General features: G+C 44.5%; 1 protein-coding gene across 2 annotated transcripts in view; it reads right to left on the reverse strand.

The window, feature by feature from the left end:
* The window catches only part of MGAT4A (mannosyl (alpha-1,3-)-glycoprotein beta-1,4-N-acetylglucosaminyltransferase, isozyme A), a 158,296-nt gene extending 146,063 nt beyond the window's left edge, over window positions 1-12,233 (reverse strand). For both annotated transcript variants that reach the window (XM_019529468.1, XM_019529467.1), the window contains exons 1-2: window positions 12,148-12,233; window positions 5,606-5,926 (exon numbers count right to left, since the gene is read on the reverse strand). In XM_019529468.1, the coding sequence (XP_019385013.1) occupies window positions 5,606-5,699 (94 nt within the window). In that variant the 5' untranslated portion in view covers window positions 5,700-5,926; window positions 12,148-12,233. The remainder of the gene's footprint in view (window positions 1-5,605; window positions 5,927-12,147) is intronic.
* Between the last annotated feature and the right edge of the window lie 2,205 nt (window positions 12,234-14,438).

Genomic DNA, 14,438 nt, shown 5'->3' on the forward strand with positions numbered 1-14,438 from the left:
CAATGCAGGGTTGCCACAAACCTTCAATTTGTAAAAAAAAAAAACACAATATCTGCGAAGCGCAATAAAGCGAAGCGCAATAAAACGAGGTATGCCTGTACTTTCTTCTTGATAGCCTGTTCTCTGCATGTCCTTTCATATCATCTACTGAGAGAAGCAAAATGGGTTGAAGAAAAAAAAAAAATAAAAAAAATCAAGGCAGAAAGAAAATCTATATCTGAGCAAGTCCTGGGGAACTTCTGTCTATTTATACTGGAGAAGATCATATGAAAACCCTACTTCTTTCACCTTAAGGAGAAGGTGGCAGGCAGGGGTGGATCCAGAGGGAGTGCACTGGTACAACCATGCCCCACTCTTTCTGGCTACACAGCAGGAGCAGCAGGCCTATATGCACAAAGGTACATCCCCTCCCCTTTCATCCCCTCCACCTCGCCTGCTGCTGCAGGTGTCCACACTGTCCAAGGGGCAAGGAGATCTTCCGTCTTACTCCAGCTGGGATATGCAGGGGATGGATTGAGCCCAGGACACTGGTGGTGGCAGCATCAGCAGGCAAGTTCCCCTTCTCCATGCCTGCTCTTCCTCTTCCGGTTTTCCCCCTCATTCCAGGAACAGACACAGGGAAGGGGAACCCACTCGCCTGCCACCACTGGCTGGCCTCATGCAGCCTTGCTAGAGTGGAACAGGAGCTTCCCTCACCCCTGGGATAGCACAGATAGTAGGAATACTGGCAGCAGCAGGTGGGGAGGGGGAAAAAATTCAAGGGGAGGGGATGGAGAAGAGGGGAAATGAGACTATCTCTGAGCACAGAGGGGAAGGGAAGGGGGAATTGCTTGCCTTCTTTGGGACTTAGAACTCCTCAGCTGCTGTTCCCAGGGGAGGGTCTGGCTGCCTGGGTGAGGAGGAAGGGACAGAAGGCTGAGAGCAGGACATGCAGGCACCATTGCAGTGCCAGATGCTGGAGCCACACCCTCCCTTTTATAAAATCCTGGATCCGCTCCTGGTAGTGGGGGCAGTTCATTCCACAGCCTCAGCCCATCATGCAAGAAAGGTAACTGCTATGTAGACATTAGCCTTGTGATATAAAATCCACAGTGCACAAGGGGCAAAGTTGTTGGCGAGAAAGTTCCTCAGAGGTTTAGACACCTTTGGCTCAGATTACTGACCAGTCTGTTTTACGAGAAGCCAACACATATAGTAAAGGATAGTTCTGATCCATTTACAGTGGCCAGTGTCACAGAGAAGACAGGCAGTAGTGTCCTACTAGTTGGAGTCTTCTAAAGACAAATGACTTCAGACCCAAATATCTTGCAGTGCTACAGTCCAGATATGAGGTGATGAAGGTATACAACTCTGGACAGATTCCTCCCTGCTAGTATAAGAAAGAGCCTCTTAACCTAAGAGTGCTGATGGTAGAAGAGTACCCAAGAACACTCCTAAATCATAGGCTGAACTGACTGTATACACTTTCATAAATAAATAAATAAATAAATAAATAAATAAACAAACAATCAATTGTACCCCAGGTGCAAAACCTCCTGATTACTTTAATTTGGAATTACTTTCTTCTGCCAGCCAGCATAGCTTCAACATGGCTCAGACTCTATTTTCACCCACTGGCCTTCACCAGATCAGTTAATCATTTTCAAGGCTCCTCAAGTTCCTCAGAAGACAGCTTTCCTACTCTCTTTAATATTTCCTTTATGGGAGGAATCCTCTCCCAACTGTATACAGGACTTAGTCTTCTTACCACTCCAGTTTTTCTTCCCACTGTAAAAAATCCAGAGTGGAATGCAAAGATCTCACCTTGAATTTACACGTACTCTTCAATACAGCAATTAAATATACAAGGACTGACTGGTTTAGCCAACTATTTTTAGAAGGCACTCTGTTCTAAAGACCAGTCTAAAGCAGAGATCAGCAACCTTTGAGCAGTGACTGACCAAATTAATGGAACTCAGGCTTTGGCAGGCTACCACCAGTCTGCAGATTTCTTTCACCACATACCACCCAACATCATGGATTCTCTTGTCCCCAAATTGCCTCTGTATCCCAGATGTACAGGCTGGAAAGAATCCCTTTTTGAGCCAGACCTGGCCCATGGACAATAGGTTCCTGACCCCTGGTCTAGAGTGCTATTCGGAATTATAGTGACTGACTTATTGGCACAAGGCAACTACTGGACGGAGCAAGAACCTTACTTTGACTAAAAGAAGTTCCAAACTTGCGTGCAGAATATCTTGCATCAGTGCCTTTGTTAAAGTAGGGTGAAGGTATTTCAGCACATGCTTAAGCCCCGTCTTGAAAAGAAATGCTTTCTATATACCAGGATCTCTCTACTACTGCATATTTGGTCAGTAAAAATTTCTTCTGTTCCATGGTTTACCATCTGTATTGAAGAGTACTTCTGCCTGTAAAGATCCTTACTGAAGCACAGCTTGTACTGCATCCCAAACACTAAATGTATTGACCAACTTAAATACAAGATAACTATAGAAAAGTTACCCAAAAAATTATTCAGCAGCTCAAACAGATTTGTAACTGGAGTAGAAAAAGCTATCCAGCGAATTACTGGAAAATATATAACTGACAAACTGAAAGTATTCTCCCTGTAATCAGTCTTTATATTCAGACAGTAGTCTTCCTTAAAAAATAATTTTGTTTTTATGAAGCCAGTCATAAAAAGACACAAAGCTTTAGCAGGCACAGAACAATTTTTGTAATGTTTTCTCTCTCAAATGATGGCTAAACAGTTTTTTTTTAAAATTAAATGGAAGATTTCTGATTCATCTTTCAGACCATACTTAAGTTACCCTTCATACAAGTAGGTTGATTGTTTTTTTAAGTCAAGTAATATAACCCATAATTTAAATCAATGTACAACAGCAACATTTTCCACCTGCTATTTGGAGTTTTATTCTAAAAATATATTTCCTTGAAAATGAGGTAGGCAGCAGGGTAATTCAGGTCACAGCTTAAAATACAGACGTATACAATTTAACATTGAGTTAACATGCCTTGCTTAGGGGTACGCTGCCTGAGATTTTTGGGGCCGATACCGATACGCCTCCTTCAATATCGGCTATCAGCCAATACCAAGCCGATTTCTGATACAGCTGTCTTCAGCTGGGAAATCCAGTGTGGTGGAAGGGGAGGGAGGAGGAAAGAGGTGTGGCAGGGGCAGACTGATGCCCCCGTAGTAAGGGAAGAGTGGAGCTGGGGTAAGGGCAAGTACTGCCCAAGCAAGGCTGGGGAAAGGGCAGAGGCAGCTCCCAACACTGCTTGCACATGGGGGGGGCCTATGCCCCCTGGATCTGCATGGGGTATAGTGGAACAGGCTGCAGCCAGGGCTGCATGGGGCTCTTCTCTACGGGAGCTAGGCTTGGGGCAGGCACCCAGCGGCACTGGGAGGATGCTACATCCACCCCAAATTCTGCCACCGCTCAGCTCCCAGCACCACAGCCAGCAGCCACCTGGTGCAGCCCCGGCTCAATGCCCTGCCTCCACTGACATGCTTGGAAGAGCCGGGGCTACGCCAGGTAGCTGGCAGTGGCGGGACTGGGAGTGGAGGTGAAATTTGGGGTGGATGCAGCATTTCCCAGCGCTGCTGGCACCCACTCTGAGCCCAGCTCCTGCCAAAGAGCCCTGTGCAGCCCCAGCTGCAGCTCACCCTGCCCTGCACAGATCCAGGAGCACATACCCCCACCCTTGCCCCTCCTGCAGTGCAAGCAGTGGCAGAAGCTCCTTGCTGCCTGAGTGCTGCGCTGAGGCTGCATGCAGTACAGGCATTTAATTGGCCAAATTATCGGCCCCATTAGCCCAATATCTGATACAGCCAGTTTTCTTTATATCGGTACCAGTCCAATATTGGACCAATGTATCAGTGCACCTCTAGTCTTGCTACTTGATTATGTACCTGTCCAAAAGAAAAAAGGGAAATTTTTGCTGAACATTATCATCTCCGTTCAAATTAGTATTTAGTCCGAACTTCCAGAACAAAAAAGAAAAAAAAGCAGAAAGATACATCTAAGACCTGGTCAATCAACCATGCATTATATAAAGTAATTACCAAATGCAAGACGTAGAAATTCAACCTGATGTTAGGTATTTTTTTACTATAAATTTGTTTTTGTGTATGAGCTAAATTTTGACAGCAGAAGCCATAATCCTATATGGTGAGCACGGGCGCACACTCTCAACCTAACTTCAGATGTGTATCAAAGTATTTATAAACAAGTCAATTGCCGGATTTCATAGCAACTGCACTTATATCTGTTCCTTCAGGGGAAAAAAAAGAATAAAAAGAAAAATAATGGTCAGTACCAAGGTTTATTAGCCAAGATGGAAAAATTAGTGCTTAAGGCCCAAGTTAAACACATTCCCTCCTCCTCCCTCCCCAAAACAGTTTGGTACATTTCGACTTCTATTGCCCAATTAAAACAAACCGCAGTACCCTGACCTCAAAGGATCTAGTCATTTCACTGATGTTTATATATTCAACAGCCTAGCCCATTAACCAACTGCTATAGGACAGATTAAAAAAAAAAAAAAAAAAAGTACCTGTTTCTACTGTAAGCGCCCAATAAAGAAATGTAGTCAACATGCAACATAGCTTGTATGTTTCTTCCCAAAAGAGCTTTCTTTAATCTTCTTGCAGATTTTTAAAGGATTCTAGAGGCCATTCACTGTAATAGCTAGGATTCCTGATGAGTCCTTAGCTTCCTCTCACAAGTCAATGCCTCAACAATGCAGCATCAGAACCCAAAACAGCACTACAGTATTGCAGGACCAAACAAAGCTTCATAATAACCATTTAAAAATATATACTCTTTTAAAAATCTGATTTGATCATCAAAAGGTACAGTTAAACCTTAAAAGAGCCATTAAAGTTTTCCAGGTCATATACATGTCTATTCACTTCACATATACCTTAGAAATTTAGTATACTTTTATCATTATACCCCAAAATAGTTGCTTGCCTATATATAATTTTGCAAGGCTCACCTAAAGCAGTTTTGTAATACTGTCAGCATACATAACCCTTATGTAAAAATCAAGTCACAGGCCTTGAATTTCAAGTAACTGTTCAAACAACAGAATAGAGGCACTTCATGCAACTTTGTCAAACTGGAAATATTCTACATCTTCCTCAAAGATAACTAGACAGATGTGAAAGAGAGGCTGATAAGCAGTTTCTTCCTCCACTGACACTGCCAAGTCAGCAAGGAAGCAGAATATGGTGCCAAAAGATAACTATCCTGCTTGGCCCACTGACTGACTGTTACAGGAAAATTAAAGAACTGCACCTATTTCCTGCAAACATGCTATGGACATAAACCCCTCCCCTTTTCCTCAGATGGGAGCATTTAGCATTTCATTCCTCCACCCAGAAACATGTTTTTAAACAGAGACAAGAGTCTTGCATCTGGCAGAATTTTCTGACTGCAGGAACAGATGTTCATAACCATTATAGCAGTACGGCCTAGAGAAGAACCAGGCAGTATACAACTTACAGATTAGTAGTTAAAAAAAAAAATAAAATAAAATGTCTAATATTCATTTCTCCTCCATGTACTGTGTTCAGTTTGTTTTAGAGACTCTTACTTACCTTTCCCATTTTGCCATGCAGTGTACCAGGACAAACTGAGGAAAGTAGTGATGAAAACTAACACGGTGGCCACAGTTCCATTTCGGAGCCTCATTTCATTTCAGCATCACACTTGTTTATAGTCTACCAGTGATTAGGATTTATTGTTTTCAACTGTGCTGCAATGAGTATAATCCACTACTAGCATCGCTTCCCCTCCAGCACTGAGAAATGTAGCTCTCTCATTGCAAATGTAAAAGCAGTCAAGCCATACCACTTCAAACTGCTACTCGACTCTCTTATCAGCCTTCATAAAGGAAACTCCTCTTTATGCTTCTACTCCTGTTTAAAGGAAATAAAACTGATAAGTCCAAGGCACAAAAACATTCGTAAGCAAAGTCACCTCTATATCAAAGCACATTACAGAAATACCATTATATTGTTTACTATAGGGAATACTGTCTAGTATGGCATAAGCAGATTAATTCTTTTCCCCCAGGTTCCACTTTTGGATCCCATCTTCAAACCTGAATACTACCTGGCATACCAATTTGTCCTTATTTTCATTAAAAGATTGTTTTGAAAAAGAGCTACATGGAACGGGAGTGCTGTTTACAGATCACAAAACATCATATTTATATTAATAAGAACCAAGCCTCATTGTGCTAGAAGGTCGACAGATGAGACAGTTTTTTTTCCTTTAATAGTTTACAATACAAGGCTTGCACTTCAAAATTCACTGTATTTCAATTATTCTGTTGTTGTACGTGAAGTCAGTGGGGCTCTATACAGATGCAGTGAGGTACCTGTGACCTATAAGTTAAAAGATCAAAGCGCTAAGTTAGTATTTCCAAGACTACAACATTTAGCTGTTCCTGAGAGGTACAGAAAGGTATAAAAACCTAAATAATGTGCCAGTTTCAGTCCTACAAAGAGCTGCATAGTACATGTGCTGGGTGTCCACCAATTTTCTGCATAGCTCAGGTTCAGCTACAGCCATCATTAAACCACATATTCAAGGCAGCTTTAACCTACACCAGCTGACAGCAGTTCCCTGGAGCCATTTAAGAATGCCGCTTCTTCCTGTCTTAAACCCACCTATCCCTTACCACCACCAACCACACATGTCATCATGGCATGGTGTGGCAGGGACTGGCTATACAAGCTTTGTCAGAGCTGGAAGCTATATGCACACAAAAACTTACCAGCTGGCCAGAGATGGCTAGCATCTAGCCCTTCTGCACTACCTGAGCAAAGCAGGGGAATGGTGTTTCAGCCAATGCCATGTTTCATTTTGTTTTCTTCTTTTAAGTAGCACAGAACTCTGAAGGACTCTCTCACACCACATGATAAAGCAGATCAAATACCTAAACTTGTGCACAGTACTACCAGTTTTCTATTGCAAATTTATTTGGATAGAATCTTGTTTCCTAACTGTACAGCTGCAGTCAATTTACTTTTTCCATTCCATAACTACTGTGTTTCCTACTTCTAGCAGGGCACCCTTGGAACAAGAGGCAGAAGTCTACAACACTGGCACTGACACCCCTCCTCTCCCACCCCTCCCAGCAATACTGGGGCTAAGAGTTGTAGATAACCAGTAAAAACTGATGAAGCAATAGGCATGTTTAAAAGAAGGAGGAAAAAGGATAAGTTACCAGAACCATATGATATAATTATGCAGACTAGTAAATTATGTCTTTCTTTTTTTACCTGAAAGACAAGAATGAATACTAACAGACACTTCCTCACCATTCTGCACTCTGTAATGTATAATTGTAGCAGCAGTTATTGAGAGATGTGGAGCAGAGTACGACAGTGGCTCTGTGTGTTAATTCAGAGAGAGCATCCACAGGTAAGGAGCAACACAGGACATGTAGAAGAGAGGGAAGCTGTAGAGAGATTGAGACAGGGCTAACATGTTTAGAATTACAAGCCAGAAAAGGGTCATCATTATAGCGGTATTTTAGATGAACTAAGATGTATAGATATAATGAAGGTCAGACCAGGCTGCATGCATTAGAAAATGCATCTTCAAAACACTTGAGGAGAAAATAACAGCAAGATGCATGGGTTCAGGGAGAGAGAAGAGTCCCAATGACTCCCAAACTACCAACCTCAGCTACTGTGAGGGTAACTGTCAACTCCATTAATAATTTAACAGCATTTGGCTTGTTGTAGACAGAGAACTGTTGTGATCTGCTGAATATCTAATCCCTGATTATATGCTGGTATCCTACTGTGCCATACAAACATATGGGAAGACAAAGTCCTTGCATATTGAGACAAAGCATGATAAATGAACATCTCTAATTAAGAAAAGGAACAAGCAAGGGGAAGGAAGCTCATGTGGTTAAAGATCAACTTGATGGTTCCAAATAAAGAACTACTGTGGCTTTTAGTTAAGGGTGAAGATGACACAAGATGAAAACCAACCGGTGAATCTCTGCCTCCCCTCAATCCCAAATGAATGTAGCCACAGCCAGTATTTAGACAGTTACTCAGAGGTATCTTATTGTTTCGATGATTGCGTATACAAAGGCCTTGTCTACACTAGAAGACTGCTCATAGTTTAAATGAATGTGGGCAATTATTTTGACAAGCATGCTACAAGTTAAGTTAAAAGTATGAAATAATGCCATTCTTATAATCAATCGCTGTTGTTAACTACTGCTGTGAAATCCTGTCGCCATGGGCATGTGGCAACCCAAGTCTGCCAATACCTACTCCTGCAGAGCCAAACACCTGAGCCAACAATGAAACCCAATTCCCACCTTGCCCCCAAATGTTGACTACTGGAGAGGAATGGAGATCAGGCCACGTCAACTCCAGTTGCCAGCACCTCCTTTAACTAAGGAGGTCTTTGACTCAAATGCCAAACACCCACCCCAGCTGTTTGTGCCACCTGCGGCCCATATGCTGCTAATTGGCCATCACTCGTTTAGATCATTTAAAATATTAAATCTTAAGCCAGTGCAACCCCTACATAGGCACACAAACCATTTACCCCTCACATAAATAAGTTTAGCCTCATTCAGTAATGTACTAACGCAAACTAAGCCAATTTAACTGAGAGCAAAACCAGTTTAACTATACCTATATAATTAAACAGGGCCAGCAGGGGAGATCATGCTTAGGGGCAACCAACACAGGTTCATTAGAGGCAGGTCCTGTCAAACCAACCTGGTGGCCTTCTATGACCAGGTCACAAAATCCTTAAATGCAGGTGTAGCAGTGGACTTAGTCTTTCTGGACTTTAGGAAGGCCTTCAACACCGTCTCTCACCCCATTCTCATTAAAAAACTAGGGGACTGTGGCATCAACACCTACACAGTCAAATGGGTCACTAACTGGCTGGAGGGCCGCACCCAGAGAGTGGTGGTAGTGGACGGGTCTTATTTCGACCTGGAGGGGTGTAGGCAGTGGGGTTCCGCAGGGCTCGGTCCTCAGGCCTGCACTGTTCAACATCTTCATCAGTGACTTGGAAAATGCACCCTGTTCAAATTTGCTGACGACACTAAGATGTGGGGGGATGTGGGCACACTAGAAGGGAGGAATAGGCTGCAATTGGACCTAGACAAGTTGCAGGGGTGGGCGGACAAGAACAGGATGGGATTCAAGACTGACAAGTGCAAGGTGATACACCTGGGAAGGAAGAACCAGCACCATACCTACAGGCTGGGGAACTCCCTTCTCGTCAGTGCAGAGGCAGAAAAGGATTGTGGAGCCATTATTGATGCCAAGATGAATATGGGCAGCCAGTGTGGGGATGCAGTCAGGAAGGCCAACCACACCTTGTCATGCATCCACAGATGCATGTCAAGCAGGTCCAAGAAGGTGATCCTACCCCTCTATGTGGCACTGGTCAGGCCACACCTGGAGTACTGTGTCCAGTTCTGGGCGCCGCACTTCAAGAGGGATGTGGACAGCATGTAGTTTCATAGTTGGTAGGGTCAGTCAGAAGGGACCTGAGCAGACCATCAAGTCTGACCCCCTGCCATGGCAGGAAAGAGTACTGGGATCAAACGACCCCGGCAAGGTATACATCCAGCCGCCTCTTAAAGACCCCCAGGGTAGGAGCCAGCACCACACCTCTTGGAAGCTGGTTCCAGATCCTAGCCGCCCTGACCGTGAAGTAGCACCTCCCGATATCTAGTCTGAATCTAACCTCTGCCAGCTTGTGACCGTTATTCCTAGTCATTCCTGGTAGTGCTGGGGGAAACAGGGACTCCCCCAGTGCCTGCTGGTCCCCCCTGACTGGTTTATAACAGGCCACTACATCCCCCCTCAGCCTTCTCTTGTGGAGGCTGAAGAGGTTCACGTCCCGTAGCCTCTCCTTGTAAGGCCTGCCCTGCTGCCCCCTGATCATGCGGGCGGCCCTCCTCTGGACCTTCTCCATGTTGTCCACATCCCTCTTGAAGTGCGGAGCCCAGAACTGGATGCAGTACTCCAACTGCGGCCTGACCAGTGTCACATAGAGGGGGAGTATCACCTCCTTGGACCTGCTTGAGATGCTTCTGTGGATTCATGACAAGGTGTGGTTGGCCTTCCTGACTGCATCCCCACACTGGCTGCCACAGTCCCCTAGTTTTTTAATGAGAATGGGGTGAGAGACAGTGTTGAAGGCCTTCCTAAAGTCCAGAAAGACTACATCCACTGCTACACCTGCATTTAAGGATTTTGTGACCTGGTCATAGAAGGCCACCAGGTTGGTTTGACAGGACCTGCCTCTAATGAACCTGTGTTGGTTGCCCCTAAGCATGATCTCCCCTGCTGGCCCCTCATGGACATGTGCCAGAATAATTCTCTCAATTATTATATTATGGGCCTTGCACCAGTTTGACTCTACGCATTTGAATTAAACAAACTTTTCCAACACAAAAGAGTTCCTAAAGGACTGATCTTATAAGATGCTAAAAAGTCATACAAGTGCAGGGCCCTCAATTTTTCAGGCATTGGTCAGTATCTTAGTGAATCAAGTTTTAAATGAACTAAGGACTTCAAATATTTTAAGGATGTTGGTTTTAACCATGTTCATCTAAATGCATAGCCAGACAAAACTCATGGGGTAGAGGTGATATCTTTTTAGACCAACTAAATTATACATCTCTACAACTTTCCTCTCTTCTACATGCCCATGTTGTTCAGTACCTGCAAATGCTCTCTCTGAATTAACACACAAAGCCACTGCCCTACTCTGCTCCACATCACTCAACTACTGCTACAATTATACATTACCAACTATATTTAGTTGCTCTAATAAGAGATATCGCCCCCAAGAGTTTTGTCTTCCTCACATATTTCAAGACAGCTCCGGCATGTGCTTAACACAGAAAGATGTCTAATTATGTAGACTCCAAACCTGAAGAACTCCAGGGTCACCCCACCCACAATACAAGCTGGAGCACAAGTGCCTCGAAAGAAGGTAAAATGCACAACTGCTCTAAGTTTCAGTTCAAAAGCTGTTGTCTTACAGAACACAAAAAAGGTATACCTAATGGAGAGAGAGAAAAAAACAGCGCTATGTAGGATCTCTCTTTTTTCTTTTTACCCTTGTTCTTATTAAAACATTCTCCAGTATTTCCAGTCAAGGAAATCAATCTCCACAAAATGCATCTGATTTCTAGTCTCACTTCTAAGACTGGCTCCCTCTGTCGCCTCCAGCGAGTCAGAATCCCATCTCCTCCTCCTCCTAAAAGGTCAGTCACTAAAACCCAACTTCAGAGGTGGGCTGTGAGGCTAAGAGAGAACATTTGTAACACCACTTGGAAGAAATCATCCTGCCCTCCCAATATTTGATAATATACTGAGCACAGCTAAGGTGCCTGTGATAGACGGTGCCTATACCCTAATGGAAAGCCACTCGGGGCATAGCTCAGCAAGCCCCACTCTTGTGCCCTGACTTTTCAGTACAAGGGATAGAAAAAGCAAAATACCTAGTAGACCAGCCTCTAGGTCAAAGCCTTCCCCTCACTTCCTCACAGTCTACCTACCATTAGTTCTCCACCACAGTCATCGCATTCAGTTTTGCTGGGGGGGTGAGAGGGGGCAGTAACATTCCCCTGAGCGTTCCCCTTTGGCTTGAGAGAGCAGCAGCCGAGTCTGGTTTAAATTTAACGCTCACGCATGTTCACACATTCACACGCGCATACGCTCGCATACACAGAGCCCCACATACCAGACACAGGTATGGTCACAGCCACCATCACACACACACCCAGGAGGGGTGACATGCAGTCACATACATGTATACACGTGTGCACGGTCGCCTGCGTGTGCAAAGGGTCATATGCATGTGCCATCGCACATGAACATGCGCACACGTGTGCAGTCATGTACACGGCCACACGCGTGCACACAGACGTGTGTGGTCAGTCATGGTCACACACACACCGCCCCCACCCGAGCGCCCCGGCACCCCAATGCGGCTCCGCGCGGGGCCCGGGGACAGCAGGGCAGAGCCCCCCGGCCCCGGGGCAGGCTGGGCACCGGGAAAGCGAGGCAGCAGCCGGCTCCCGCCCGCTGTGGGGTGCGGGGGGGAAGGGGAGGCGGCCGACGCTCACCTGTGTGCAGCGCGGCGGTTGGCGGTTGGCGGCGGTTGGCGCCCGGTCCCCGCGGCAACGAGCGAGACTCGCGCAGCCGCCTCCGCCACCGAGCCGCCTGCTAACGCCCAAACCCCGCCCCCCGCCGAAGCACCGCCCCTTTGCCGCTTTCCGCTTGCCCATTGGTCTGCCATCGCCCAACCGGCGGCGGGCTTGGCAACGACTCTCATTGGCGCAGCCTGCAGTCCCTCTCGCGACAGGGGGCTATAAATGAGTCTCGCGAGACTTCCTTTTTCCGTGCAGGTCTGTCGTCCAGGGGGTGAAGGTGTGGGGCTGGGTGGGCTCCTAGGAGGTGGTGGGGCGCCAGCTGCTCCCCCCGCTCTGTGCCACTCAAATCATAAGTACCTGCTGGCCCTTTAGCCATATCATGACCTCCGCCCTTCAGCCAGACCCTGCGCTTTCCCCGCTGCAGGACGCTTCTCCTTGGCTCCTGACAGCGATGGAGCCTTTCACTTGGGTGGTATTTTAGACCAACACAGCCAGCCCTTACGTGTCTACACCAGGAAACTGAAATGTAGGTACAGCTTTGAAATAATAACCATGAGCTAATAAGGGTTCACAACTGTGTCTTCTCCTACAACTGTGTAAGTTGCACATCACACTGGAGAAAGCCAGTGGGAGCCCTATGCAATATGCTCATTATTTGACTATCGCAGTTGTTTTGTTTTTAGTGGTTATGTCTGATCTTTCTGTTTCATTGCACCTGTCTCAAAAGACACACACACTAATATGTATAGTGCCATCAAAATCAGGAGTGGCTACCCTGAAGATTTATAAACTTTCCCTTTACAGTATAATTGATTAACAAATCCAGTCCTTTCTCCTGTCCTCCATCTAGCTTAAACAAGGTCTAAGTCAGATATTTTGCTGATATAGCAATGTTGATTGACTTGCATATAATGTTTTATACTTACAAAAGCCCTTGTGAAGACAGAAATATACTGACATAAAGTTATTTTGTTGGTAAAGCTTATTTTGCTCAGGCAGCTATTAAGGTATATTTAAGATGGTAGTTGTTATTTCATGAAGACCATCTTCTCTCTTCAATTTCCCCTTCAGCAACAGCAGGTTTACACTTGGCCCTTATAGTTGTGCCAGTATCTGTATCCTGGCATTGTCTTTTCAGCTATTGGCCTCCATAAGAAAAAGAATCACTGAACATACAGTTTTTGACAATCTCCTGGCCCAGTCCAACCAAAAATAAATGTCTGTGGACCCATTTCACTGTTTGACAAATGGAAAATTGCACATCTAAGGAAAACTTCACAGCAAATCCTGCAGAAAAAAAAGTCATGACCTTTGGCTGAAGTTCATCGTTACTTATATTTGTTATCTCTGGCAAGGGTGACAATATACCTTGAAGCCTGATCGGTATTTCATATCTGTAACCTGGTAATAATGATTTCTTTCTTTTCGATGATTTATTCTATTGACCTCTGCATTGTCAGGTTTCAAACAACTGAAGTGATACATTTGAGAATTTAATTACAAGTAATTAAACTTTTCTTATAAAATGTTTCAGTCTTAAAAGCAGGTCAGAAATTCCCTGTACAAGGGTCCTTTTTTCCATGAAAAATAAATACAGACAGTTTAAAACATTAATGTTCCAGTTTACCTTGATGAAAATAGAGCAAGGGCAGACAATTTATTCTATACCAACTTTACAGACATAACGGAAATCAATGGCATATAATGGTATCTCAGCATAATAAAGATTTCCTGCTACTAGGTATATGCCAAGAGAATTATTAAAACTGTTAAATTGATAAAAGGAAGCTTAGACCTGTAATCATTTTATTGTATGGTTTAGAGACTATTTCCATAATACCAAATGACTGGCTTATAGTCACGTCATCTAGTAGAGCTATAAGGCTGTCATCATTCACCAAGCTTTGAGTTCTCTTTGCCAGCACCTGTAATTTCTCCTCAAGATATGTGGAAGCCTTGTTTGTGCTGCTTTTATGGCATTCGTAAAAATCAGAGAAACGAAAAAGAAGAGTAAAGTATTGCTGAGTGGAAAGCAAAAGAAAGTTTTTGTTTAGCTGAGAAATGGCAAATGGCAGCCCAGAAATTAATGTGTAACAGTTTAACAATTGCCTCTGACTGACTTAGAGAACACACCTGAGCCTGTGACTCAGCCAGTCAGAAATCAAAGGATTCCTGGGACCTGTTCCCAGTTCTATCACTACTGTGGTTGTGTCATTTTAGGTGAATCACCCCACCTCTCTGTACTTCTGCTCCTTCTCACCCCA

This window comes from Crocodylus porosus, unplaced genomic scaffold (assembly GCF_001723895.1).
Source record: "Crocodylus porosus isolate Cpor-Errol unplaced genomic scaffold, CroPor_comp1, whole genome shotgun sequence".
NCBI lineage: Eukaryota > Metazoa > Chordata > Crocodylia > Crocodylidae > Crocodylus > Crocodylus porosus.